At 38.8% G+C, this 24,760-nt stretch overlaps 4 protein-coding genes across 4 annotated transcripts in view; 2 read left to right on the top strand and 2 right to left on the bottom strand.

The window, feature by feature from the left end:
• Nucleotides 1-10,933, top strand: part of LOC129095494 (RNA binding protein fox-1 homolog 2-like) — a 33,534-nt gene extending 22,601 nt beyond the window's left edge. Inside the window, 7 exon segments of the mRNA XM_054603957.1 lie at nt 3,989-4,076; nt 4,842-4,898; nt 5,021-5,168; nt 5,813-5,858; nt 8,064-8,152; nt 8,312-8,384; nt 9,267-10,933. Coding sequence (XP_054459932.1) covers nt 3,989-4,076; nt 4,842-4,898; nt 5,021-5,168; nt 5,813-5,858; nt 8,064-8,152; nt 8,312-8,384; nt 9,267-9,311 — 546 coding nt within the window. The 3' untranslated portion in view covers nt 9,312-10,933.
• Nucleotides 10,934-13,954: 3,021 nt separating this feature from the next.
• Nucleotides 13,955-14,812, bottom strand: LOC129096122 (retinal cone rhodopsin-sensitive cGMP 3',5'-cyclic phosphodiesterase subunit gamma-like). The gene is made up of 2 exons (XM_054604801.1): nt 14,703-14,812; nt 13,955-14,072 (listed from the first exon to the last, which is right to left on the bottom strand). The coding sequence occupies exons 1-2, from the start codon at nt 14,810-14,812 to the stop codon at nt 13,955-13,957; spliced, it is 228 nt and encodes a 75-aa protein (XP_054460776.1).
• Nucleotides 14,813-19,370: 4,558 nt separating this feature from the next.
• Nucleotides 19,371-19,733, top strand: LOC129096123 (retinal cone rhodopsin-sensitive cGMP 3',5'-cyclic phosphodiesterase subunit gamma-like). The gene is made up of 2 exons (XM_054604802.1): nt 19,371-19,474; nt 19,616-19,733. The coding sequence occupies exons 1-2, from the start codon at nt 19,371-19,373 to the stop codon at nt 19,731-19,733; spliced, it is 222 nt and encodes a 73-aa protein (XP_054460777.1).
• A 3,972-nt stretch (nt 19,734-23,705) lies between these two features.
• LOC129096334 (retinal cone rhodopsin-sensitive cGMP 3',5'-cyclic phosphodiesterase subunit gamma-like) lies at nt 23,706-24,055 on the bottom strand. Its single transcript, XM_054605099.1, has 2 exons — nt 23,952-24,055; nt 23,706-23,823 (listed from the first exon to the last, which is right to left on the bottom strand). Exons 1-2 carry the CDS (start codon nt 24,053-24,055, stop codon nt 23,706-23,708), a joined length of 222 nt encoding a protein of 73 aa, XP_054461074.1.
• Nucleotides 24,056-24,760: the final 705 nt, after the last annotated feature.

Raw genomic sequence — 24,760 nt, 5'->3', positions numbered from 1 at the left:
AACCATTTTCTCCTCTGTTTCCCCTCTCCATGTCCGACAATGAGAATGAGTTTGTTCTGGTCGTCTCTGCCCCAGAGAAGGTTTTCCGGGTGGCTGTATGTGTTTTGACTCTAACCCCTCTGGCTTCACTACAGCATGGTGCAGCGGTAGCCACGCACACAGGCGTCTCCTTTGACGGCACTTCCTGTTGATGTTTATGCTGCTGCTGCTGCTGCTGCTGTTGTTGTTGTTGTCGATGTTGTGGGCTGTCCATTGCACCTTGATCTGAAAGCTGTGTGGTTTGCAAAGCATGCTGTGTGGAGTGGCTACGCAACAGGCATGGCCGCGAGACGTCGCCACACGACGAGGTCGCTGACGATATCCGCTTCTGTCACAGCATGTAGGATCTTTTCTCTTCTTTTTATTTGGTTCTCCTGCACCTTTTTTCATTTCCATCATCACTTCTTCCATGATCATGATGAGTGGCAATCTTTTGGTTTATGGTTGTGTTAATGACTGGTAGTGGGCAGTTAATAGCCTCTCAGTTATTTTTCCCGTGAAAAAACAAAAAAGTGCTTGCTGGTGTCTGTGAGAGGCTACTGTATGTTGCATGGATGGGATCATAAGGTTAGACATCGTCATGGAGATTTTACACGGGTGACTCTGGGTAGCAGGTGTGATGTGTTTAACTGACTGATGCATGATGGGGAGCATTTTCAGGGGGGGGGGCAGTTTGAGTTTTGGAATGAGGCTGCTGTGAGAAGTGTGGTGTCATTTCTGAGGCTTCATAAAAATGTTTAAATTCAGGTGTGCAAGATGAATGGTCAAAAAAAAAAAGTTTTGTTTACACACACAGTTGCATCCACCACTCCTGAAAAAAAAAAAAAAAAAAAAAAAAAAGAACACATGGAAGTGCATTTTGTTGTGACATCTTTTTTTTTTTTTTTTTTTTTTTAGCATGAGCTCGGTTTTTCAGTTGCAAATGGCCTTTGGAGATCAGATACACCATGCTCTGCCATTTGCTCTGGCTCTTGATTATTATTTCATTTTTTTTATCACTCTTTCTTTTTACTCACTACTAAAGCTCCTCTGCATGCATGGGCTCGAATGTCTTGCACTCCTCTCTGTCTCTGTGTGGGTGTGCAGGACTAAAAATATGGAGGGCGGAGAGAAAATGAACACGTGAAGAGAATGCAATAGATATCCGCCGTTCCCTCTTCTTCCTTTCCTTCTTATTATTTATTGGTTCTCCTCCATCTCTCTCCACTCTTTTTTCACCAGGCCAGTCTGTCTGTCTGTCTCTCCCAGTTCGTGTGTCCCCATATGCACCTGTCATTTCTGCTGTCCACCCCCCCTCCCCACACATCTCTGTCTGTTTCCCTGTCCTGTGAGGTAGTCAGGTAGCATAAACATTGGAGGTTAAGTTTGATTTTGAGTGATTATTTTGTCAGTTATTTGAATAGAATCTGGGCATAATTACGGGTGGTTCCCCTCCCAAAGCAGATTTTTTTTTTTTTCTGACATTCTCTGTTTCCATTTGTTTGCCCCTTTACCAACTTTTATGATCTGTGTTTGTAGTGTTTTTATTTTATTTTGGGTTTTTTTTAACCAGTAGAGGCGAGATTGTCGTCAAATGGCGTTTACTTGTAGCTGACTGTTGACACGTGAACTGTTGCATCACTTCCTCTCTACCACATGGTGGGGGTTGCTTTTCATTACCTCGTTTTGTTTATGTTTTCTTTTTCTTTTTGTTGAGTTACTTGGTTCATCATTTCTTTCTTACATATATTTTCTCTATTTCCCTGATGATTTTTGTATGTTGTTGTTGTTGTCAGTCTCCACGGTAACTGCTCGCGTGTCCTCACGCCGTTTCCCTGGCAACGGTAAGTTGTGTACACATGGCATCATCTTTGAATGACCCCTCCCCCCCCCACCCCACCCCATCCGTCAAAATAGTGAAATAAAATGCACCCAACACCCAAATGACGGACTCCTTTACTGAAGGGAGCCCGCTTGATTGATTGATTGATTGATTGATTGATTGATTGATTGACAGAACCTGATTGGCTAATCCAGTGATTGATTGGGGAGGTGGTGAATGAAACGATTACGAGATTAGCCATTGATCGCATGGCGGTATAACGGCCACCTGTGTAACTGAATGTACTGCATCAATCTGCAAGTGCAACAACTATGACTACCACTTCTTATGCATTCATTCCAATCACCTTCTCTAACTGCATTCAGCATTTAATTCCAGAGCTGTATCCTGCATGGTTTACTCTCTTTTTCTCGTCATCTGTATGACGCCATATAGTACTATGTAATCTCTCCGTGTCATGTGTCAGCCAAAAGCTGCATTTTATTTTTTTTTGCACCTTAGTGGGACAGCATGCCGAAGCATGAGTGCTATGTTAGCGTTACCGGAGAGAAGATACTAGCTGTCTGTGTATCACGGTGTACTGCAGTACTTGATGATCCCTTTCTGTACCACTTTGTAGACTGCAGGCAGTTGCAGAGGTACGGCTGTTTGGACTTCTCATTCAAATTTAAGATAAAAATGTGGTGTGCGCTCCCAAAGAGGATGCAAACTTATTCTACTTCGAAGCAACGCTACTCCTCATATGTAAATATACACTTTTATTTGAGCCTTTTTTTAAAGAAAAAAAAAAAATAAGCTGCCACAAATTAATTCCCCTGCGAAGCAAACTTCGTGCCACCGATTTAAACAACGGCACCCCTTTCTTTGTTCTGATTCCCGTGACGAGGGGTCCTTGTTTTACTTCTTGATCAGTTTGGTTCTGGATGGTGTGTGTGTGTGTGTGTGTGTGTGTTGGTGGTTTGTGTGCTTCCAGGTCTCTCTGGTGTGCGACACTGATCTAGAATGCCTGGCAGTGTTTCACAACCATGGTTTGATTTGATTTGATTTTTGTTTTTGTTGAGGAATGATATTTGCATCCCCCATCCTCTCTGTCTTTATCTAGACTTCTCTCTCTCTCTCTCTCTCTCTCTCTCTCTCTGTAGTCGTTCTCGCTCCATTCATCATTCCTCCATTGTTGCTCTTGTACAGTTAGATCTAATGTAGGCGAGCGGTCAGATGTATATCTGAATGTGTGTATCGCATCTTGTCGTTTCTGTTCATTAGAAGAAATGCACATTCGAATGGATTGTTCACTCTCTCTCTCTCTCTTCTCCACATCATGTATGTGTTTTTCTGTGTCTCTTCATGTGGACTGGCTCCTCCTCCTCCTGCATCCCTCTATATTTCTGTCTTTTCTCTGTCGTTCCCCCTCCCTCCCTCCCTCCCTCCCTCCTTTTTTCTGTATGATGTGTAATGGATCGGGAGTGCTGCCGACCCTTTTTTTGATTGGTCTCTTGCTGCATCTGATGCTTGCTGATTGGCTAGTTTTGCTCACCTCTGGTGCTGTGATGCGCTCTCGATGGCTGCGTGTAATCTGTGTATGAACTCCTTGATTGATGTTTTTTTGCATTGTGTTCAACTGATGAATCTGCCGCTTAATTCACCTTCTTTTTCCCTCCTTTTTAATATATATTTTTTTTGTTGGAAAAGGTAGCAATATAATGGTCTTGGATTTCTTTTTGAATGCTTTGGTTCTGAAATATTTCGTTGTTTTCTTTGTTCTGTGTGCCAATGGTTGCATTGTTTGTGTGCGGAACTGCCTGACTTACTCACCAGGATCCTCGTTTTCAATGTCTTTCTCCTTCAAAAGAAGCGCATGCATCAAATACCATCGCTGCTCATCAACAGAATTAACCTCTGTCATAAGTAAACAACTGTTTCAAGTATAATGACACCTCACACTTCAAGTTTAATATGAAAACTCTGATCGTCATGTGCAGAGCATCTCCCTCAGACTACATTCAGTTTAAGAAAGCTTAAAACTACAATGTTTAGATTGTGCATCATTTTGATAATTCCTCAATGCTTTTTTAAATTTTTTATTCAACTGGTTAGACTTTGCCTCTGACCACTTTTTTTGGTGTACAGGTGAATAACGCCACAGCTAGAGTGATGACGAACAAGAAGATGACCACCCCGTACTCTAACGGAGAGGGCCTCGCAACGCTGCCATACGGTAATTCACTTTGAACCTAACAACGATTCTACCTTTTAGAAAAAGTGGGGCAGTGGGGCGAAAATTAACATCACCATATAGATAAAAGTGTTGGTTTCCAAGGTAACGCATAATACCCTATAGCAGTGGTTCTCAACTTTTTTTCAGTGATGTACCCCCTGTGAAATACTTTTTTAGCCAAGTGCCCCCTAACCAGCGCAAAGCATTTTTGGTTGAAAAAAAGATGTGATACACAGCGCTGTGCCATCAGTGTCTGATTTATTAAACTGTCAACACTGACGGTTGCATTGTTGCATTAAATTCAGTTTATGAACTTACACTTATATTTTATTGAATATTTATTAAATAACTATTTTTAAAGGATTTTTGAATGGATGCTAATTTTAAATATATTTTTTTTTAAATCTCACGTACCCCCTGGAGTGCCTTCACGTACCCCCATTTGAGAACCACTGCCCTATAGGGCTGCAACTAACAATTAGTTGTTTGGGTCATAAAATGGTGAAAAATGACGATCAATGTTTCCCAAAGCCGGAGATGAAGTCGTACAACAGAGAATATACACATTTAAGGAACTGGAATCAGAGATTTATTTATTTGTTCTTAAAAAACATACTCAAAACCGATTAATCTTTTATCAAAATAGTTTCCCATTAATTTATTATTAGTTGACAACTGATCGATTTATTGTCGCAGCTCATTAAATGTCTGCCTGCTTCCGTCACACATTGCTTTAAATGTACTTTTTTTTTTTGTCGACTACAGCTGGGTGGAAGTTGAGTCCCATGGTTGGAGCCATGTACAGCCCTGAACTCTATACAGGTACGACCACACGGATGAACTTCATGCTGATTAGCTTTGTTGTGTTGGTGATAGGATGCACAGATAATATTTTTGTCCTCAAGGCACTTCAGCCGATCTCTCCCAACTTCTCTGTCTCTCAGTACCGGGGTTCCCGTACCCGGCAGCAGCAGCGGCGGCTGCCTCCACCGCTGCCACCTTTCGAGGCGCTCATCTCCGAGGTCGAGCCCGACCTGTCTACAGCGCCGTGAGGGCCGCTGTGCCACAACCCGCCATCCCCACCTACCCGGGGTAAACACACACACATAAACATACGTAGAAAGTGATTACTAAGCCAGTAAACTGCTTTTTAAAACTAGATAAAATATGTCTGTCTTCTTAAATGCATGCTTCACTCAGTTAAAAATAATACCTAATTATTGTGCATGCTGTGTGTTTGAATATACATTTTATTATTGAGATATTGACGTTGATGGTTTGCTGAGCTGAAATACCACTTCCTTGTACCTCAAAGGAGATAATGATATGATGGTTTAGTGATCAAATGGAGTAGTATTTTCTCCTAATATACGTTTGGCTCGCCGACTGAAGTAACAGTAGTATCACTCTAAAGTTTGTGCGGTCGTAGACAAAGAGGTGGTATTTTGTCTTGCATGTTGCACGGTGTGTAATAATCTCACCCTTCTTTCTTTTTTCTCTCTTTCACAATCTGTTTGGCACCATTCTCTCACCTCTCTCTCTCTGTCTCTCTCTCTCTCCATCTCTCTCTCTCTCCCCCCCAATCGCTGTTTTCCACAATGCCCACATGGTGGCGCACCACACCACACCATTTCTTTTGTTTTGTTTGTTTCGACTTTCCACCACCGCTCCGCTCTCTCTCCTTTTCCTTCCTTTCCTACCTTCCTTTCTCGTCTCTCTCTTTCTCTCTCTCTCAGTGTGATGGCCTATCAGGATGGCTTTTACGGTGCAGCTGATCTCTATGTAAGTATACCTCTCTCTCCCCCTCTACTGCCTCACTCCTCACCTACGTTTTCCCTCCTTTTGCCTGTGGGTTTTTAAGTGTGACACAGCACGGACCAAACCCATAGAGATGTGTACTTTTGGGTGTTTTATCTTCCCCTGGACTTAATCTTAAATTAACTTTATTTTTATTTAAATTACAAATAAATTGAATTCATCTCCTTTTTTTTTAATTTTTTTTTTTATGTTATGTTATTTACAATCTCACATGAAATCTCCCTTCAATGATGCATACAGATATAAAAATAGAAGCACGCGCACACTTTCATCAAAGTGTTCATTCATGGGTAGACTCCTCTAGGGTTTGTCTCTGTGCATTTGTGAGTTAAGTTTGTACCAATGTGATTATGAGTGTGTGTGTGTGTGCGTGTGTGTGTGACCAGGTTGACAATAGCTGTTTCTGTTCTCTCTGTAGACTAGTGTTTCAGGACATTAGTGGCAGATTGCCCCAGGTAGGGTTGACACACTCTGTGTGAGAGCCAGTGTGCATCCTCCTCGTCTCCAATGACTGCGTGCTGCTAGACATTTATTGACCATCTGAGATTGAAACGCCTTCTCTGTCTTCTTCTACTAACTCACTGGATTCTGACATGGGCGGAGTTGCGGAAGGGGGAGAAAAATAATTAAGTGGAAATCAGATTTAGTGAAGCATGCACTGCATAAAAACGTCCATTCAGAAATGATCTACAGGAGAGATGGGTGTACATTTTCAGGGGAAATTAGGTGGAAAAATTGTATCTGTGAATTTAATACTTTTTCATTATTCCTAAATCAGAAAACATGTAAAGAGAATTTTTCATAACTGAGATAAAAACAAGAAAAGGCAGATGACTCACATTTTTCACGACATGCCCTTTTTGTTTATACTTTTTTCATCAATTCACACAAACGTATAAATTATTACGTGTCAGCAAGCTGCATTGCCATGATTTGAAATACAAACAGGATGTGAAATAAATAAGATAATAAAACCTCTTCCAGTAGTCAGAGGGATGAAGGATAGTCTCTGACAGCAGTTAATTCCGACCCCTTCCAGGAATCTCCCTATCTGTTTCACCTGTGGCATGCTAACTGAATCAATGTCGGCATGCGGACATATTGACAAGGCTGGCTCCTCCCCCCGTCCCCCCTATTTCCTCCCCCTTTTTCTTCTCTGTCTACACCCCCCCCCCCCTTTTTTTTTTTGTGTCATCCTTAATTGCACTTCTTCTCGCTCTGCTCATCTTTTCTTCCTCAGTCAATAATTAAAACCTTTTTTTTTTTTTTTTTATGCTCTGTGACTCTTCCTCTTCTTCACCTTCTATCTCCTTCCATCCCCCCTGTAAACATCATCTCCCTCCAGCCCTTCCTCCTTCCTCTGCCTTACCCCCCCCCCCCCAGTCCAGCCCTCCTCCCATAGCGGCAGCTGTGTGGTCCTGAATGCGGGGACTTGGTCGTGACTGATCCTTTAGGGTAGAATGCAGCAGTGTTTGTTTGTTTTTGTTTTTATAGGGATGTTTGGCCTAATACGCTGTGCGTTCTGAGTTTGGGAAAAAGCATGCTGTGTCTGTCAGTGATTGGTCGCTGGCCACGTGAGCGTTTATGTATGCGTGTGCGCGTGTGTGTGCCTCTTTTTTAATCCGACTGGCTGTCTTCTTACCCCTGTAGTTTTTTTTTTTTTTTTTTGTGTGTGTCTCTGTTCATCAGCTGTTCATCGAAACATAAATAATGACACAATCATCTTGCCACCCCTTCCCCTTTCCTTAACAGTGTGTTTTTGGTAGGGGAACTGGGGTGGGGCACACTTATGGGTATGAACTCTCTCTCCCTCCATGTCCAACGCACAGTGGGGGAAAAAATTATGCACTTTAATGTAACACAGGGGAAAGCTTCAAACAGCAAAACACATGTTTATTTTTTGGGTTAGTCATGGATGGAGAGACCCACACAGAGCCTGAGCTACATCCTTGTGAATGCCGTACTGCACCAGATTAGCCAGTTTTGCTGACTGTCTGCTTGTTAATCTTTCGCTCTCTTCTCAGCAGTTTTTTGCTCACACCCTTTTAGATTAACTACTAGTCTGTCAGTGTGAAGAGGGAAAACGGCAAACCCTTTAACAAAGATTTAATCTTGTTTCTCCCTTCATCGCATCCTTCTCCACCACCCCCTTCCATCGCCTCGTCACAGGGCGGCTATGCAGCGTATCGTTACGCCCAGCCAACTGCGGTAGCGACTCCAGCGGCAGCGGCGGCTGCTGCGGCAGCTTACAGTGACAGGTGAGTGGGCAGTGCAGCATGTTTTGAAGCCTCCTCTGACAGGCAAACAGTCAGTTACAGCACATTAGTCACCTTGTACTAGGAGCCAAATGTCCTATATTTCTTATTCAAATTCAAATGAGACGCCTCACGTTTGATTGCGTTTTTGTTTTCTGACAGCTATGGACGAGTTTACACGGCAGACCCCTACCATGCTGCCCTCGCCCCGGCTGCCTACGGTGTTGGAGCCATGGTAAGTCCCCGAAGCCCATACATTGTCAAACATTTAGGATAAAGTGAGTGATATTCTATATTTTTCTTATTGTAAGCCAATTCCCATGAAAGATCAAAACCAACAATGTGTTAGTCTGTCATTCAATACTTTATAACATCCCTTTTCTGCCAAAAATCAAGATATATATATATATAAAGACCTTCCAATTTAAGACCTACATATTTAAAAACGGGTCACAAACATGTCGTTTTATTTATTTTTTAAATCAGAAATTACACCAAAAGACATCTGAGCGCTGTAGTTTTGAGCACGTCATTAAAATGGGGAAAAAAAGTTTATTCTTTAGAAAATGTGTTTAGCCGCTATTTTTGTTAACCTTATGAGAATGTTGTTTGGCAATGTGTTGCATTAAAACACCATCAACTGACAGGGTGCTTCTGTCAAAATGTAGTTTTGTTAGTTGCAAAATTACTGTGTTTTATATAAATTACTACACAGTAAATATGGACCCCTGCTACTAAAGAAAATATTAGACATTATTAAGAAACATTTATAGACAAATAGCTGGAGCATTTTTGTCCAAGAACAGGTCAATGTGGTTTGACCAGGACGGTTTATGTGTTACTGATTTTGAAATAAAACTACAGTGCCCACGTTCATGGTAATAAAGGATTCATGTCACCCAGTGCAGAAATGTGGCTCATTTATGTCTTAATAGTTTATCAATGGAGGTTTGTTACCCAGAGGGAGGAGATATACATCACGGTTTGGTTTCAATCTTTTTACGGAATTTATTGACAATAAGAGAAACGTAGAAAATCACCAGACTGATCATTTAATGAATAATGTAATCTTGAAAGGACTTTACTCACTACATTTTTGTCTTTTGTCGTTTCACAGGCCACGCTGTACAGGGGGGGCTACAGTAGATTTGCCCCTTACTAGAGACACTACATTTCCCAGGAGCTCCTCTCTTCCATTGAATTTCTCTGAAAGAGCTCCCTCTGTTGTCGTGGAGGTGGACTGCACCCAGTTTTAAAGTGTGGAGTCGACTCAACAAAGATATTTCAGATCCCTCCCCAGAGCAGTCCCACGTTTTCGTATATACGCTACTACAGAAATAGAGGAATGCTGTATTCAAGACTGACAGATGGCCTTTACAGAAAAAAAGAAAAAAAAAAAGACTTAAAATGGCCACCTTCCCTATTGCACGGCTGTATTATAGTCCCTTCTTCTTAATCCCTCAGCACTCAGCAGCACAAGACTCGTGATGGAGCCCAGATGTTCTTCCAAAGGCTGTATGTGGATAACTGACATTTTAAACAGCTGTCAACCGTGTGTGAGAAAAAAATGAGCTGAGTGCTGTGTGGCCTGCACGCACTCAACATTTATGGAAAAATGGTGTGAATCAAAAGTGTCCACAAAACGTCGGAGCGTTAGGAAGCAGGAAAGCGCATCGAAAGAGAAGCTTAAAAAAACAACAACATTTTGAACCAGAACGACGAGTCACCGACGATAAAAACACCCACCGATGGGATTTTTCAGATTCCACCTTAACGTGGGCGGATAGTAATGAGAGAGGCTTTCCATTCTCGCTGTGTTCTGGCAGAGGGGGGCGACTGAACACGGCGGCTTGGAGGGATGATGTGTGACGGTTTATAACGCTACAGAAAGCACGTCCGAAAGCTGAAGGGAGGGAGGGTTATTAGAGCTGTTCCTTACCTCAAGTTTTCTTAGTATGTGGAAATGGTGAACCTTTAAACTTAAAATTGTTATGATATGCAAAGAAATTAGCTTAGAGAAAAAAAGTTACCAAATTATTATTATTATTATTATGTAATTATTCTCATTATTATTCTTATAAAACCATTATTTTGTTTGACTCAGCAGCCACCGCTGTTTTGAGGCATGTAGATCCAACAGTGAACCTTGGGGTTAAAATCTGAAAATGAGCATCCGTATTTCAAATATTCCACTTTATGGACTATAAGACACAACTATAGTCTCACATCATCCTTCTAATGCACAGGATTTCACTACACTCTGTGTGCAACCACCACGAAAACACTACGAACAGTTCCAACACTAAAACATTGTCGTCTTTAATAGATTTTTAGCTTTTAGATCCAAACAGCATCATCCACCCACAACCCTGGGGTTCAAGTATTTGTTGATCCTTTAATGTAGAGATTTATTATTTGGATTTTCCCCTCATGCTCCATCTTTTATAGAGCAAAGTCCAACATTGAATGAGTCTTCCTGAAACATACTTTAGTCGGTAAATGTGTTCGAGATGCTGCCTGCAGCGATTTACTGAGCAAGAGAGAGATTCTGTCGAAGAGTTCATAGAAAATATTTAATGCAAAACACCTTACTATTGTGCATATTTCTATACCGTTGTATTCTATATTTCCAAAACGTGGCTTTTTTTGGCTTTTGTTTTTGTTCCAAAGATTTGTAGAAAGCACATTTTTCTGCCGTATGTATAAATATATTATCTTTGTTATTGTTATTATCATAATCCTATGGCTGTCTTTATTTACTTCTTTTTCACTTTCTGTTTGTCTTTTTTTTTATATATATATATATATATATATATATATATATATATATATATATATATCTTTAAGTGTTGTTCCTTCTCCAGTAAGGTGCAAGTTTAATTTCAAGTTGTTGTTTTTTTGTTGTTTTATTTTTGCATTGGAGTAAAGTTCTTGATCCGAGAGAGTACATGACAAGCGACAAACTAGAGGTATGCATGTAACACTATCAAAGCTTTGTCCTCTTGGTTAAATATTCAGTCAATCCAAGCTACAGTTTGTTTTGGTTTTGTTTTGGGTTGATTATAGATTCCGTTAGCATGACATTTGATTATTTCAAAAATATACAGGAACGGCTAGATTTTTTTCTCTCTTTTTCATGTCCATATTTTGGTGACAGACATTTGGAATGAATGAACATAGGCGTGTAGCACTTTGGTTAAAACCAACTGTGTTCCTGTCCTTTGAGTTTTTCATTTATTTTTAGTTTGAAGCAAACTCCCTACATTTCAATGGTTAAACCTGTCAGCCTGACCCTCGCGGTCGCTCCAGGTTTGTTTGAAGAGGTCCAGTAAAATATCTCAAAAAATGTTATCACTCATACATGAGCTAATTGATATTCCATCATGCTGAAAAACGAAGTGTCATTGTGGGATATGATCTAAGTTGTGTTTTAAATGATATCCATATATACATTTTTTTTTTCTTACATATTGAATAATTTCAAAGCTACCATTGTGTTTACCATTTCTCACTTTTGGAAAAAAAAACGGTTCCATAAGATTTTATTTTTTCTTTTAAATGTGCTGCTGTTTAATTTTATCATGACATTTATCATTTTATCTGTTATATCTCTAAATTACTACAGAATGTGCTCTGGACAAAAAAAAAAAAAAAAGAAACTTAGCCAAAGATGCTAACTTACAGTCCCCAGCACGTTCTGGTTCTCAACTTGAGAAGTGCTACACAAAATACACAAAAATGGACTTATGAAGCCACTGACGGCATGGACAAACCAGCATGAGCGATACTTGTCAAGTTTGAACATTTTTTGCATGAATCTTGTGTCTTTCATATTTGACTCCTGAGCAGCCGAGCCCAGTTGCGTCCTTCTTTACCACTAAACTCCATGGGGAATGACAGGAAGCTAGCAGTTTGAAGCTAGCTAACACAACAAAGAGCACAGAGCTGTTTGGCAAAAAAAGGCCTGCTGACAAACAAAATGGCTGCCGCACAAAAAATAACACGTGGCAGCTTCATTTTTCCTGTCATGGTTTTCTTGCCACTGTATTATAGTAAACTATGCGGCCATTCTTCATAGTTGCTATGGTTCCCTCTAAGAACAGTCCTCTCCCTCTGTCATGTCTATATCCCCCTTGACTGCCATTATGTTTTTTAGTTATTGAATGTCCATATAAAATGTTTTATATAAAAATGTTTTGTTGTGATCAAGCTCTCAGGTTGTTGTTTTTTTTGGTATGCTACTTATTCAGTAAAATGGAAAAAGTTTTTCATATTATTGTACACACAGACAGTGATAATGATAACAGTGCTAATTACTAATTTAAGTCTTAGTGCCATTCATCAAACCGGCAGCACATTTCTGCTTGATGGCAGTGGAAACTTAAATGTCATCTTTTAAGCCAATATGGAAACCTGGCGGGAAAACTTTATTTTTATGAATCCTCATACAACAGTTCGTATGATATCTATCGCAAAAGTTACTTCTAAATGATGGTGCGGTTTCCTATGAAAGTCCAGCAACTCTTGCCAATTTCAGCTTGTAAAATGCATAAAGTCTCTTAGAACCAAAGCAACATTGTCACTAATTTCGAGTCCCTGGAGTTTCTGGTCCAATTTCCCTCAATTTTTGGCTTCGTTTTGGTCTCCACCAACTCCTAGAAAAATCTGTCTCTTTAAAAGCTCAATGCTTGACTGTGTTCACCAGCAGGTTGCTAACGTTTGCCAGCAATAACAATGCTAACATCCTAGTGTTCAGCAGTTTAATGTTTACATCCAAACTTTGGCATGTTAGCATGCTAACTTTTGCTAATTATCACAAAAACAAGGTAGGTCTACAGCTGAAGATAATGGGAACACCATTCGTTTAGCAGGTATTTAGTCGTTATACTGGACAAATAAAGATTTAACAAGAAAAGAACGTCATCTCACTCTGGAAAAAAACAACTAAATGGATCTCCATGTACATTATCTGGAAGCCATGAAAAGTGTGTATAAAATATCATGGCAATCAATCATGTAGGCTAGTTGAGATATTTCAGTCAGACTGTCGACCGGTTAATTATGCAGATATTACGCCTATATTATATTATTTGCTAGATTCTGTCTTCTAGGATTTTCTTCAGGATCAAATTGAAAATTCCCATCAAGTTCTCACTTGTGCTTAAAGTAAACATTTCTTTGGGGAAAATATTTATTTACAGTTCTAATTATTGATTGCACAAATTTACATTCATAGTTCATAAAAATAGAAATATACATGATTATTCTTTTATATTATATATATATATATATATATCTATACATAATAAACAGCTGTACATTAAAAAGGAATAGCTCCAAAGAGGAGGAGGGTCTGGTGTAGAAAAGGCAGGAGAGAGGAGCAAAGGTTTAGTGGTGATATACATCCAAACAGTGATAAAATCTGCCGACAACAGATGAAGTCCATCGCCTCTCAGAAATGCATAAGCCAGGTGCAGTATGGTGAAGTTTGGGGGAGGAAGTATGGGGGAGGAAGTTTGGAGCTATTGCTTGAAGCATAGACACCTCATTGATGTTTATATATATAAATAAATAATTATGATATATAACTTTTTTTGAATTACATTCGTAAATGTCACATTTTGGATCAGCTTTGGGTATCAAGCTTTGGGCAATGTTTCCCAAAACCTGTGTGGGCCTAACACAACAACAGACCCCAGGTCAGATATAGATGGGTGTAGTATAGCAGGGCGAGAGGGGAGGACTGGGCGAAGAACAATCGGTGCAGGGAGGTAAAATGGTTGTGGTGAAAATGCTGCATGTTTTTTAGACAATTCCGTATTTGGCCAGGTCGCTGAGCTCCATGTCCCCGAAGGCTTCCCATGGGCAAACCACTGTGATGTCTGTGCCCAGACCCTCCATGCCGGGGATGTCATCTCCGAATCTGAAAAAAGAGTTGATATGTGACTTTCAGCTGTGGAAGTATTCAATTCAATTCAATTCAATTCAGTTTATTTTGTATAGCCCAGAATCACAAATTACAAATTTGCCTCAGAGGGCTTTACAATCTGTGCACATGCGACATCCTCTGTCCTTCCCTCACATCGGCACAGGAAAAACTCCCCTAAAAAACCCCTTTAACAGGGAGAAAAAAGGAAGAAACCTATGGGAGAACGACAGAGGAGGGATCCTTCTCCCAGGATGGACAGAATGCAATAGATGTCATGTGTACAGAATGAACAGCATAACAGAGATACAACACATTCAATGTATATGACATAAATGATTCATATAATAAGACTACTTATAATAACAGCAGCAATTATTACAGTAGAATTATAGCCTACTATTCACATACACCATTGTGAAAACTGGCCAATTACAACCACTGGCTTATTTTTATTAGATTATTCCATGATGTCGTTTTAATAAAGAGTCTTAATCTGAAAAGTTAGTACTAACGGATAAATGTAGTTGGGTAAAAAGTACAATATTTTTCGATATAAACTGTAAGTGGAGTAGAAGTATAAAGTGGCAGGAAATCTAAATACTCCAGCACCACTACTGCTCTCACCCCTTCTGGCCGGGTTTAGGCGCCTTGCTCTTGAAGGTACGAGCAGCCCTCTGCTTGAACTTGGGTGGTCCCTTCTTGTCGGCTGGAACTGCAACACCTGCGTCTGCCATCTTTCAGCACTGAGAGAAAAACAATTAAAAGTCAGTTTGTATGTCTTTATGTGTAAGACCCTTCCTCCCCCTCCTCCTCCTCTAAGCCCCGCTGCTCCGTGCTTGAATGACTTAACATCCTCAGGTTAGGGTCCAAGTATTGACTAAAGCTGACACAAAGCTCCTTCCAACCCTGTTACACAAACAGCTTTCACTATTTTTACACCTTGGCTTTAAAGATTAAGCTAGGTATCAACAAGTTCCACTAATTCCAGTCTTAAGTCCACACAGACTGTATGTTGTGAAAAATAACCCCTGAGTCTAAGGAGATTTTGCACCTAACAACTAATTTTCAATCTGCTCAAATCCGACCTTTCTCTGACCGAGGTCATAAGTCTCTTCTTACTGGAAAGCTCCACAGTGCTGTGGACTTTACTATAAATGTACCTTGACCTCTCTGATGGTATCTTTCACACAAATAAATTGAGTGATTTTTGTGGAATCTGCCATAAAGTCTCAGTTAACCAGTTCTTAAACTTCACACCCAGATTCCTTTAGTTACAGAATGCTCATGATTTAATCAGCCACAGCTGACAATGTTAGCAGTTATTGCTTTTTACATTTACATTGTGTATTACCGACGACACAACTAATACTGTAGCATCTGAGTTGTCGTCAACCCATAGTGATGAAAATACCAAAATACTTATTTTTAAGTGTTTTACCCTCATTAAACTAGCATGCTCTCTTGAGATTTAACTATATTTCTTTGGAGTCAAATAGGCTGCCCAATTATTTGACATAAACCAGCAGAGATCCAATGTTAACTGAAGGGAGAATAGAAAGGAAGGGAGGAGAAAAAAGTCTCAAAGGTCACATAGTTAATGATGGTTTCCAGTGACGCACACATCAGAATATAAAGTTTTAGAAACGGTTAGAGATCTGCCCAGTCCTTGGCAGCAAGACAGTTCCTGTTTCATTTGCTCCTTGGTTTCCATTTGAATGTAACTTGGTCTTACTTATTAGTTTTGTAGTACTTGTTTATCACTACCACTTATCTCATTACTGTTATTGCATGTTACGATGATTATTCTTTACTATGCTGCAAGCAAATTTCCCATTCGGAACAACAAAGACCAAACTGAAGTAAACTGAGGATAATAATATATATATTCTCAATCTGTTACACATACATTATCAATTGTCCTTACGACAGATGAACAGACATTTCTAAAAGAAGTCCTGCCATGTTAATAATTGAACATGTTGAGCTGAAAATGACTGCAATTCTCCACTTAAGATTGAATTCAATCAAATTGTGCTAAGTAGAATCAGGCTTTTCAAGCACTAATATGTACGTTTCTAGTAATTCCTTTTTCCATTAAAATCTAGTTTTATATTTCTTAAACCTGCATAACAAAAGGAATCGCTTCTGAGGATTAAGTGCCCAGATATTGCAGGGCCTCCATAGGGTAAAAAGTAAGTAGTTTCACTTATAGAATACCTTAGAGAAGTTAGAAATATAAAGTAGACAGAGAAGATGTATAAAACAAAAGGATGCAAAGTGCACAAACCACAAAATATAAAGTTATAAGGTGGATAAAAAGCCTAAGAAAAACAATTTCGGTTTTCATGTGCATAGAAAAGGTTTTGGCTTCTTAAAGACTTCTGAGGCTTTTTACAAAATTGACCAGCAACAACAAAACATCCAAAGTACAGATACCTTTGTCTAAAGAGTAAACTAGATTTACACAATTAAAAGAACACATCCATGACATGTGTACCTCACTGATCTCAGCACCTTTATGCACTCTCACTTATGTTCTACAACATCAGAGTTTGGTCTTACCTGTTTTTTTTTTGCAGTCAGTTGGCTTCTGGTTGATTGTCTCTCTGGTCAGTTTGTGTCTTTCTGGATTTTGCCCTGTCTTCTTATACACTCCCCCCCTGCTAATCCCCCTGACATGATTATCTATGATTTTCTCTCCCCTCTTCTCTATTTGATTAAAGAGGGGGCTCAACAGTGTCGTGCCATGTGAACATGTCTGCAACATTACATAATGGAGCATCTCTGAGAAAAACTCAATTGGATTTACTGGATGATGTTAGTTGTTTTGGGACCTGATTCTTAATAAGTGAATTTTACTTTTTGAATTAGTGCAGTTAAAAAAGATAATCTAACATAACTGTTGAATAGTCAATGATTATTCTAAAATAATAATTCAGTTCACGGTTGAGTTTGAAAACATAAACTGTATTGGTACACCTTGACCTTGAAAACATTCAATTGGCAGAAAAATCTTAACTCAAGGACCGTTTAGAACTCCATAGCTTTCACCCACATCTCACAGTCTTAATCAGCTTATTAAATAAAGGGGATAAAGATAGAAAATTAACTTTAAATTGATATTATCTTTATTAAATATTATAGAAAAGTGAAGATTTAGGTGCAAAATTAGATTTTCTAACAAAATCGTGGTGTGAGTCTTTTATGTTTGACCACCCTCAGACGTGTCTTTTCATGTCACATTAATACTTGTTCAGTAGTCAGATACTGTCTCCGTATCGTCCCTCTTTACCCGAGTCTTTGCCATGAGGTGAGGGATTAAGAGCTGAATGGTTAAGTGGTCTTTTTTTGTCATAAGTGATCCCAGAGCTCAGGGCTTCCCTGATCTAACATCACATGCTCCAGCCATCTCACAAGTTGCGTCAGGACACATGTTTGTTTACAAATAAGTTGAAAATAAATCACAATCTTTAATATTTACAAATATTATATTATTATATGACTAAAACTGCCATGTAGATCAATTGGAAATTAATGTTTTCAAGACTCTACTTGGCAGTAAATAAACTGAATAACTGGGAAGTAAAACTACATATACCATACCATCACACATATAGTCATATTACCATTAAATTAAGTAGTAGTAGTGGTGGAAGAAAAGTAAAACTATAAATATCATAGTTTAAAAATGTTCCATTAAAAGTAAAAGTCTGGAATTCAAAATCTTTGTTAAACAAAATGTACTTTAAGTATCACAATAACAGGTCTCATCATGCAAAATGGCTCTTTTTTAAAGTATTTAAGAATATTATATTATCTTTATTTATCACTATTGATTACATGTAAGAGCATTTTAATGTTGTAGTTGTTAAAGAAAAGTACCCCAAAAAATGTCAAAATTATACTTAAATACAGTACAGGGTGTAAAAATGTATAATAAAAATAAATCCTTCTGCTGATTCACACCTTTTGTGTTCTTAAAGTTATTGAAAACCTGAATTTTTGCACGTTCAGCATAAAACATTTGATCATTTTTCTGCATCACCCTTGTTTTTTCTTTATAGCCTTTTATCACTAGCCTGTTTTAGAAGCCTTTACCTACTGTTATTTAAAGATATATAGTAAAACTAAATTACATTGTTTTACACGTGCAGTTATTTTTTATAGACAGTAAAATGACTCATGTTTTTATTTGTATAATCTCATTATGCTTAAGGGTAAAATAGAGGTAAAGTTTGTAGCGGGCTGTGACGAACTGACAATGACTTCAACTTTTAATAACTGTCACTCACTGCCAATATATGACACTTCAATAAATCCCTTCAATTCACACGTTTAGAGATCTACAGTAACTTGACGTTCACCTGTACTGTATTTATATCTCGCCTCGATTTATCTCGTATTTTCGAGGCTGAGCTGGTACAGAAAGAACAGAGCCAAGTTGGCACATTAAACAATGGCACACCATCTGATGGGATTAGCCACTTGGAGGACTTTAAAAAGGGAGAGCCGGACAGAGAGAGAAAACAACAACTAAGAAACAAGCGAAGGCTCATCAGACAGCATCAGAAAAACACTTTGAGACTTCAACAGAAGGTGAGTTGAAACTGCAATTTTCTCAGCTCTGGTACAGCTTTGATAACCTGTAATGCTTCAGAGAAGAAAAGCACAGACAGAGTGGTGGCTTTATTGCTTTTTTTCTTGAGTATAATGGCTGAAAAGGAGCTGAAATGAGATCTGAGATTTTTACGGAGAAGACTTTACAAGTATTGGTTCTTTGTGCTGGCCTTCTTGTTGGTACTGCTGGAGTCCCATTCTCTATTTATTTATAATGTCTTTGTTTTACTAGATGGAGGAGGAGTTTTGAACACTGGTTGTACTTTCTTAATCAATGCTTAACATATTATGATTTGACAAGCTGTTGATTTTTGATTTTACCGTAATGACACCTCTATAAAGGGTAGATTATTAGCTGACGGTAGCCGAAGAATCTGCAGAAGAAAGTCATGTTTACTTGTATAGCACCTTTCAAAAGCTGGGCCATTCACAGTTCTGTACCTAGGACCAACAAAGGGCATTGAGGCAAGATATAAAATAAACACAAGGTAATATAAAATTACACAATTAAATAGGGTTTGAATCAAAATAGGAGGAGTGATAGATATGAATTGTTTGGTCTATTAGATGTTTAATTAAATACTTAACAGTTGCAAACAGAAAAGTTTATAAAAACTCAGAGTGACATTGCTCTCATGTGTTTTGTCCTTTTTCTTTTTCAGTAAAAAAATCAAAATGTCAGACGTTGCAGTTCCCGTTGACAAGAAGGGACCACCCAAATTCAAGCAGAGGGCTGCTCGTACCTTCAAGAGCAAGGCGCCTAAACCCGGCCAGAAGGGGTGAGATGGATTTAAGATCACACACATACAAAATATACATAAGTATTTTTTTTTCATTTGCCATTTTAGTCCTACACTTTCAAACAAAACTTGTATCTCTCAGTTTGTACTGATCAGATCTTCTTTGTCTCATGCACTCAGGTTCGGAGACGACATCCCCGGCATGGAGGGTCTGGGCACAGACATCACAGTGGTTTGCCCATGGGAAGCCTACGGGGACATGGAGCTCGGCGACCTGGCCAAATATGGAATCGTTTAGCGCCCTCTGCCCTCGGCCTTTACCCGTATTGCCACTACTGTCCCTCATATATTCCAACTTTTGACTGAGCAGCTGAAAATCTTGAACTTGTGCTCTAGAGAGAAGGTAGATATTGATTATTTAAATCTGGAAAAAGAAAGAGATCCAGCACCTTCCCTTGTCTCATGCACTTTATCTGCTTTTGCCTTTCCACAAATTCTCCATCGTTCTCGTAACGAGGGTCGGAAGCTCTGAACTTGAGCTTGTACTTTCCACACAGGAAACAAATCAATCAAGCAAATGGAATATATCTTATGAAATAAAAAAGAGGGTTTGAAATCTTATATTGTGATATCACGGTAATGGTTTTTTTCTCCTCCTCTTCCACTCCACGTGTCCTCAAAGCTGCTGATTCAACATGCACATATGTCTATTTTGTTTATTAGCTAAAAGAATATATATTTTTATGATAAAGTCTATAATTCATTTCACTCATTAGTGAAACAGACCGTCTATCTACTTTGCTAGTAGAAAGGAACAATTCCATTAACACAATAAATGTTAATATTTTCCATAGAACTGTACCTGTGTCGTTCCTAGAATTAACAACACATGCTACCCTGATAATTAAAATGATTTTAAAATGTCACATTCAAAGAAAGAAATCACAACGAAAAAAACAAAACAACATATGTAGTAGGTATGTTTCACTGTTTGTATTTTTCTGGCTTCAGAGAATAATTTAATAGATTATTTTGATGAAAATGACTAATTTACTGACACACTGCCATGGCCAGATTTTACCGCCACACCTGCTTATTAATCCTATTTTATGACATTCATTCAAATTGTAAAAATAAATCTGTCTCCAAGGACAGAGGTTGAGATGAAGATGACTGAAGATGTTGTTGCCGTGGCAACCTAAGCTGCCTATTCACAGTGAGTACAGTACAGTAAGTCTTTTATATTTTCCTGAAGTACATTGAAGAAAAAGGTTTTACTGAGATGGTGAATATTTTTTATAAAAACACAAACACCACATACCAATAAACATTAACTTATCTGCTGTTACATAAATCTCTCATTTTTAAGAAGTTTTTTAAGAAGTAAGAAACAACTTAACAGGAGATGATGTGATCACTGTTCCTGGTTCTCAGTCAGCTGACAGCTGTTCTTGCTGTTCTTCTCAGCTACCAGGCCGAGAGGTTTTCTGCTTCCTCCCTGTTGGGCTCCTTGCTCTCTTTGCCCCTGAATCCCTCCTCCCTCCTGCACCAATTAGCAGTTTGATCTTCTAAACAGTGAGTAGACAAAGAGACAGTGCCTAAAGCAATGTGGCAAACATGAATTCAAAAACAACTCCACTGCGAGAAGACATTGCTTTGAATTAAGGGGTCACCAGCACTCCCTAAAGCGTATGAACCGCTGCTCAACAGAAACATGTTGTAAAGACTTAATAAATAAAAGTTCACCCAAATTGCAAAAACATAGATTTTATGCCACGCAGATACATCTGCTGATGGTTTGAGAAATCAGTCTCTTAGATTACTGCCTCCAAATCACACACATATTTTCATTCATTCATTCATTCATTCATTCATTCATTCATTCATTCATTCATATTCACAGACTATTCTGATCTGGTACATGAGTCCCAGAGATGAATTCATGAGAAGTCCTCAGTGAAGGGAAGCACAGCAGTTTGGTGGAATACCTCACATTTAACTCTCTTCCTCTGTTTCGTACAGTCCTTGTCCTTGTAATAGTTGTTCGTCACCCCCCCCCGCGTCTCCCCCTCGGGTCCCTGCTAATGAAGTGGCCAAAGGTTTTGAACTGATGATTGCTATATTTATGCCACATTACATGAGGCACTGTCCCTTTGTCTGCTCGCTGTTTAGAGGTTCAAACCGCTAATTGGTGCATTGACACGAATGCACATTCTTATCTGGAGGACACACACACACACACACACACACACACACACACACACACACACACACACACACACACACACACACACACACACACACACACACACACACACACACACACACACACACACACACACACACACACACACACATTACATCTACTACGTCACCACTAGATGGCACTAAATCCTACCCGCTGGTCCTTTAAGTACGACTGTAATACCCCTTTTCAACCGCAATTAGCATTTATATGCAGGTTTTTATACACAATAAAAACTGTAAATAGGCTATACTTCTTTCTCATTGGCAGTAAATGAGTTTGCCTCTCTGTGTTTTTTTCTGTAGTGTCACTTTTAATGTCACATATTTTTTTTACATATCTGTTATTGACTCAGTCTTTTAAACTCTAAAACCAAAGGTGGTGATTGTTAGAACAATGAACAGAATAACAAAGATGGTTTTGAGTTTTATTTTGTTTCTTAGAAGTTTGAATTCAGTATGTTTTCAATGATCAGTGAGGTAAATAACTGGTGTCTGCCTGTAGTGAGGTGGCTTTGAGGAGAGCATATATGTTTTACACTTGATAAATTGTCCAAATCCCTGTTGATTAAGTTTATTATATATTCACTTTAATATGCTTCACATATCATCGGGCTAAGATACTTTACTTGATTATTACCTTTTTATCAAAGATTAAATACTTCTACCTCCATCATAATGAGATGAAAATATTATACCTTTTAGTCCGCCAAATTTACTTGACAGCTATGAATAATATTTTACCCTCCAGATTAAGATTGTATATACAAAATATTTTTTCTAATATAATTATTTACTGGATTTTTAGAAAATACATCAAAATACAACAGTTTAGTCTGTCGCAGCTGCAGCCCTTCGGTACCTGCCTGCTGAAGGAGACCTGCCTGTTTGCACTATTATTCATCAGTAATAATAAATGGAATTATATGTAATATAACACTGTGGCCCACATAACAAGTACATTTTTTTTGTCATAATTCTGTCTTTGCGTATGGATCATCTCTTGTTAAATAGTTTCTTACGTCTTTAAAAAGTTCTTAAAAATGACAGATGTCTGTAGTTGCTGTTAAGTTGATGTTTATTGGCATGTGGTGTTTGTGTTGACTTTAAAACAATTCATCTTCTCTGTTATACCTTTCTCCTCCATGTACTTGTGGAAAAATGTATACTCTACACTTATTATGAACAAGTAAATTTGGTTGCCATGGCAACAACAGCTTTAGTCATCCTCATTTTGTTCTCCTTCGCCCGCTGTCCTTGAGGCCAGATTTATAAAAATAAAATGAATGGATAAAATTATCATTATTTATTGCATAGTATGCAAGTGTGGCAGCTAAAAAAATTGCTATTGCAAAGTTTCTATGCACAAATTTGACTATTAAATTCTACTCTGAAGCCAAAAAATACGAACAGTGAAAGACACAAAAGGCCTGCTAACTGGTTTTTTTATGTGTTGAGTATGAAATGTTGTAATTATTATAAACATCAATGTAGCATGTGGTGTTAGTAATAGGAAAGACACAAAGACAGATGTACTATGGAAAATTTATTGTGTTAATTTGGGGATTTTTTTTCTTTCTACTGGCTAAGTACATAAATTAACATTTTCACTAAAGATTGAATGAATTAAAGACTTTCTCATGAAAATAAAATTTGCCAGAACAAATACTCAAAATATACATCCGTGCTCAGCAGCTTTGAGGAGACGAGGTGGAAGAGGAGGAGAGCAAACGATACGGTGATGTGTCAATAACAGATAGCAAAAACCCTCTTTCTTATTACAAAATGTGTTCTCCTCTCTGGAAAGTACAAGGTCTGTTTCGAAGCTGCTTGTTACGAGGTTGCGGAGAATTGGTGGAAAGGTAGGGGCAGATAAAGTGCATGAGACGAAAGAAAGTGCTAAACCTTTTATTAATTAATATCTGCCTCCTCTCTAGGGAACAAGTACAACATTTTAAGCTGCACAGTCAAAAGTTGGAATACATGAGGGGCAATACGGGTATGGAATTGTTTAGTGCAGACGGCACTAAACAATTCCATATTTGGCCAGGTCGCTGAGCTCCATGTCCCCGAAGGCTTCCCATGGGCAAACCACTGTGATGTCTGTGCCCAGACCCTCCATGCCGGGGATGTCATCTCCGAATCTGAGAGCATGAGACAAAGAAGATCTGATCAGTACAAACTATGAGATACAAGTTTTTGCTTGAAAGTAGGATCAAAGGGACAATTAAAGTAAAATCTTTGCTTGTCTGTGATCTTAAATCCATCTCACCCCTTCTGGCCGGGTTTGGGCGCCTTGCTCTTGAAGGTACGAGCAGCCCTCTGCTTGAACTTGGGAGGTGCCCTTCTGTCGGCGGGAACTGCAACGTCTGCCATTTCGATTATTTACTGAAAAAGGAAAAACAACAAAATGTATGAGATCCGTCAGGCGATAATCTCTCCTTTATAGCCGTGTCATTACAGTAAAATGAAAAATCAAGCTTGTTGAAATCGGACATAACACCAAAGCATGAACACATTAAGCATTGACAAAGAAAGCACAAACAGTGTTAAAAACTGCTCTGGGTTCATCCAAAAACATAAAAAAGAGGACAATATAATGAAATAGAAGCTGGGCTTAGCAGTACCAACAAGAAGTCCAGCACAAAGAAATATTCCTTTTGAAGTCCCATTAAAAATCTCAGATCTCATTTCAGCTCCTTTTCAGCCATGATACTCAAGAAAAAAAGGCAATAAAGCCACCACTCTGTCTGTGCTTTTCTTCTCTGAAGCATTACAGGTTATCAAAGCTGTACCAGAGCTGAGAAAATTGCAGTTTCAACTCACCTTCTGTTGAAGTCTCAAAGTGTTTTTCTGATGCTGTCTGATGAGCCTTCGCTTGTTTCTTAGTTGTTGTTTTCTCTCTCTGTCCGGCTCTCCCCTTTTAAAGTCCTCCAAGTGGCTAATCCCATCAGATGGTGTGCGATTGTTTCATGTGCCAACTTGGCTCTGTCCTTTTCTGTACCAGCTCAGCCTCGAATAGACGAGATAAAGCGCGGCGAGATATAAATACAGTACAGGTGAACGCCAAGTTACTGTAGA

This window comes from Anoplopoma fimbria, chromosome 9 (assembly GCF_027596085.1).
Source record: "Anoplopoma fimbria isolate UVic2021 breed Golden Eagle Sablefish chromosome 9, Afim_UVic_2022, whole genome shotgun sequence".
Taxonomy (NCBI): Eukaryota; Metazoa; Chordata; class Actinopteri; order Perciformes; family Anoplopomatidae; genus Anoplopoma; species Anoplopoma fimbria.
The sequence above is the reverse complement of the archived record's forward strand: the minus strand, read 5'-3'. Positions and strand labels throughout refer to the sequence as shown.

Bases quoted from the DNA above. Each gene is read 5' to 3' on its own strand.
- LOC129096334 (XM_054605099.1), bottom strand. From the start codon at position 24,055: ATGGCAGACGTTGCAGTTCCCGCCGACAGAAGGGCACCTCCCAAGTTC. The intron at 23,824-23,951 runs GTGAGATGGATT...TCATGCTCTCAG, and splicing joins CCCAAACCCGGCCAGAAGGG to ATTCGGAGATGACATCCCCG.
- LOC129096122 (XM_054604801.1), bottom strand. From the start codon at position 14,812: ATGGCAGACGCAGGTGTTGCAGTTCCAGCCGACAAGAAGGGACCACCC. The intron at 14,073-14,702 runs GTGAGAGCAGTA...CTCTTTTTTCAG, and splicing joins CCTAAACCCGGCCAGAAGGG to ATTCGGAGATGACATCCCCG.
- LOC129096123 (XM_054604802.1), top strand. From the start codon at position 19,371: ATGTCAGACGTTGCAGTTCCCGTTGACAAGAAGGGACCACCCAAATTC. The intron at 19,475-19,615 runs GTGAGATGGATT...TCATGCACTCAG, and splicing joins CCTAAACCCGGCCAGAAGGG to GTTCGGAGACGACATCCCCG.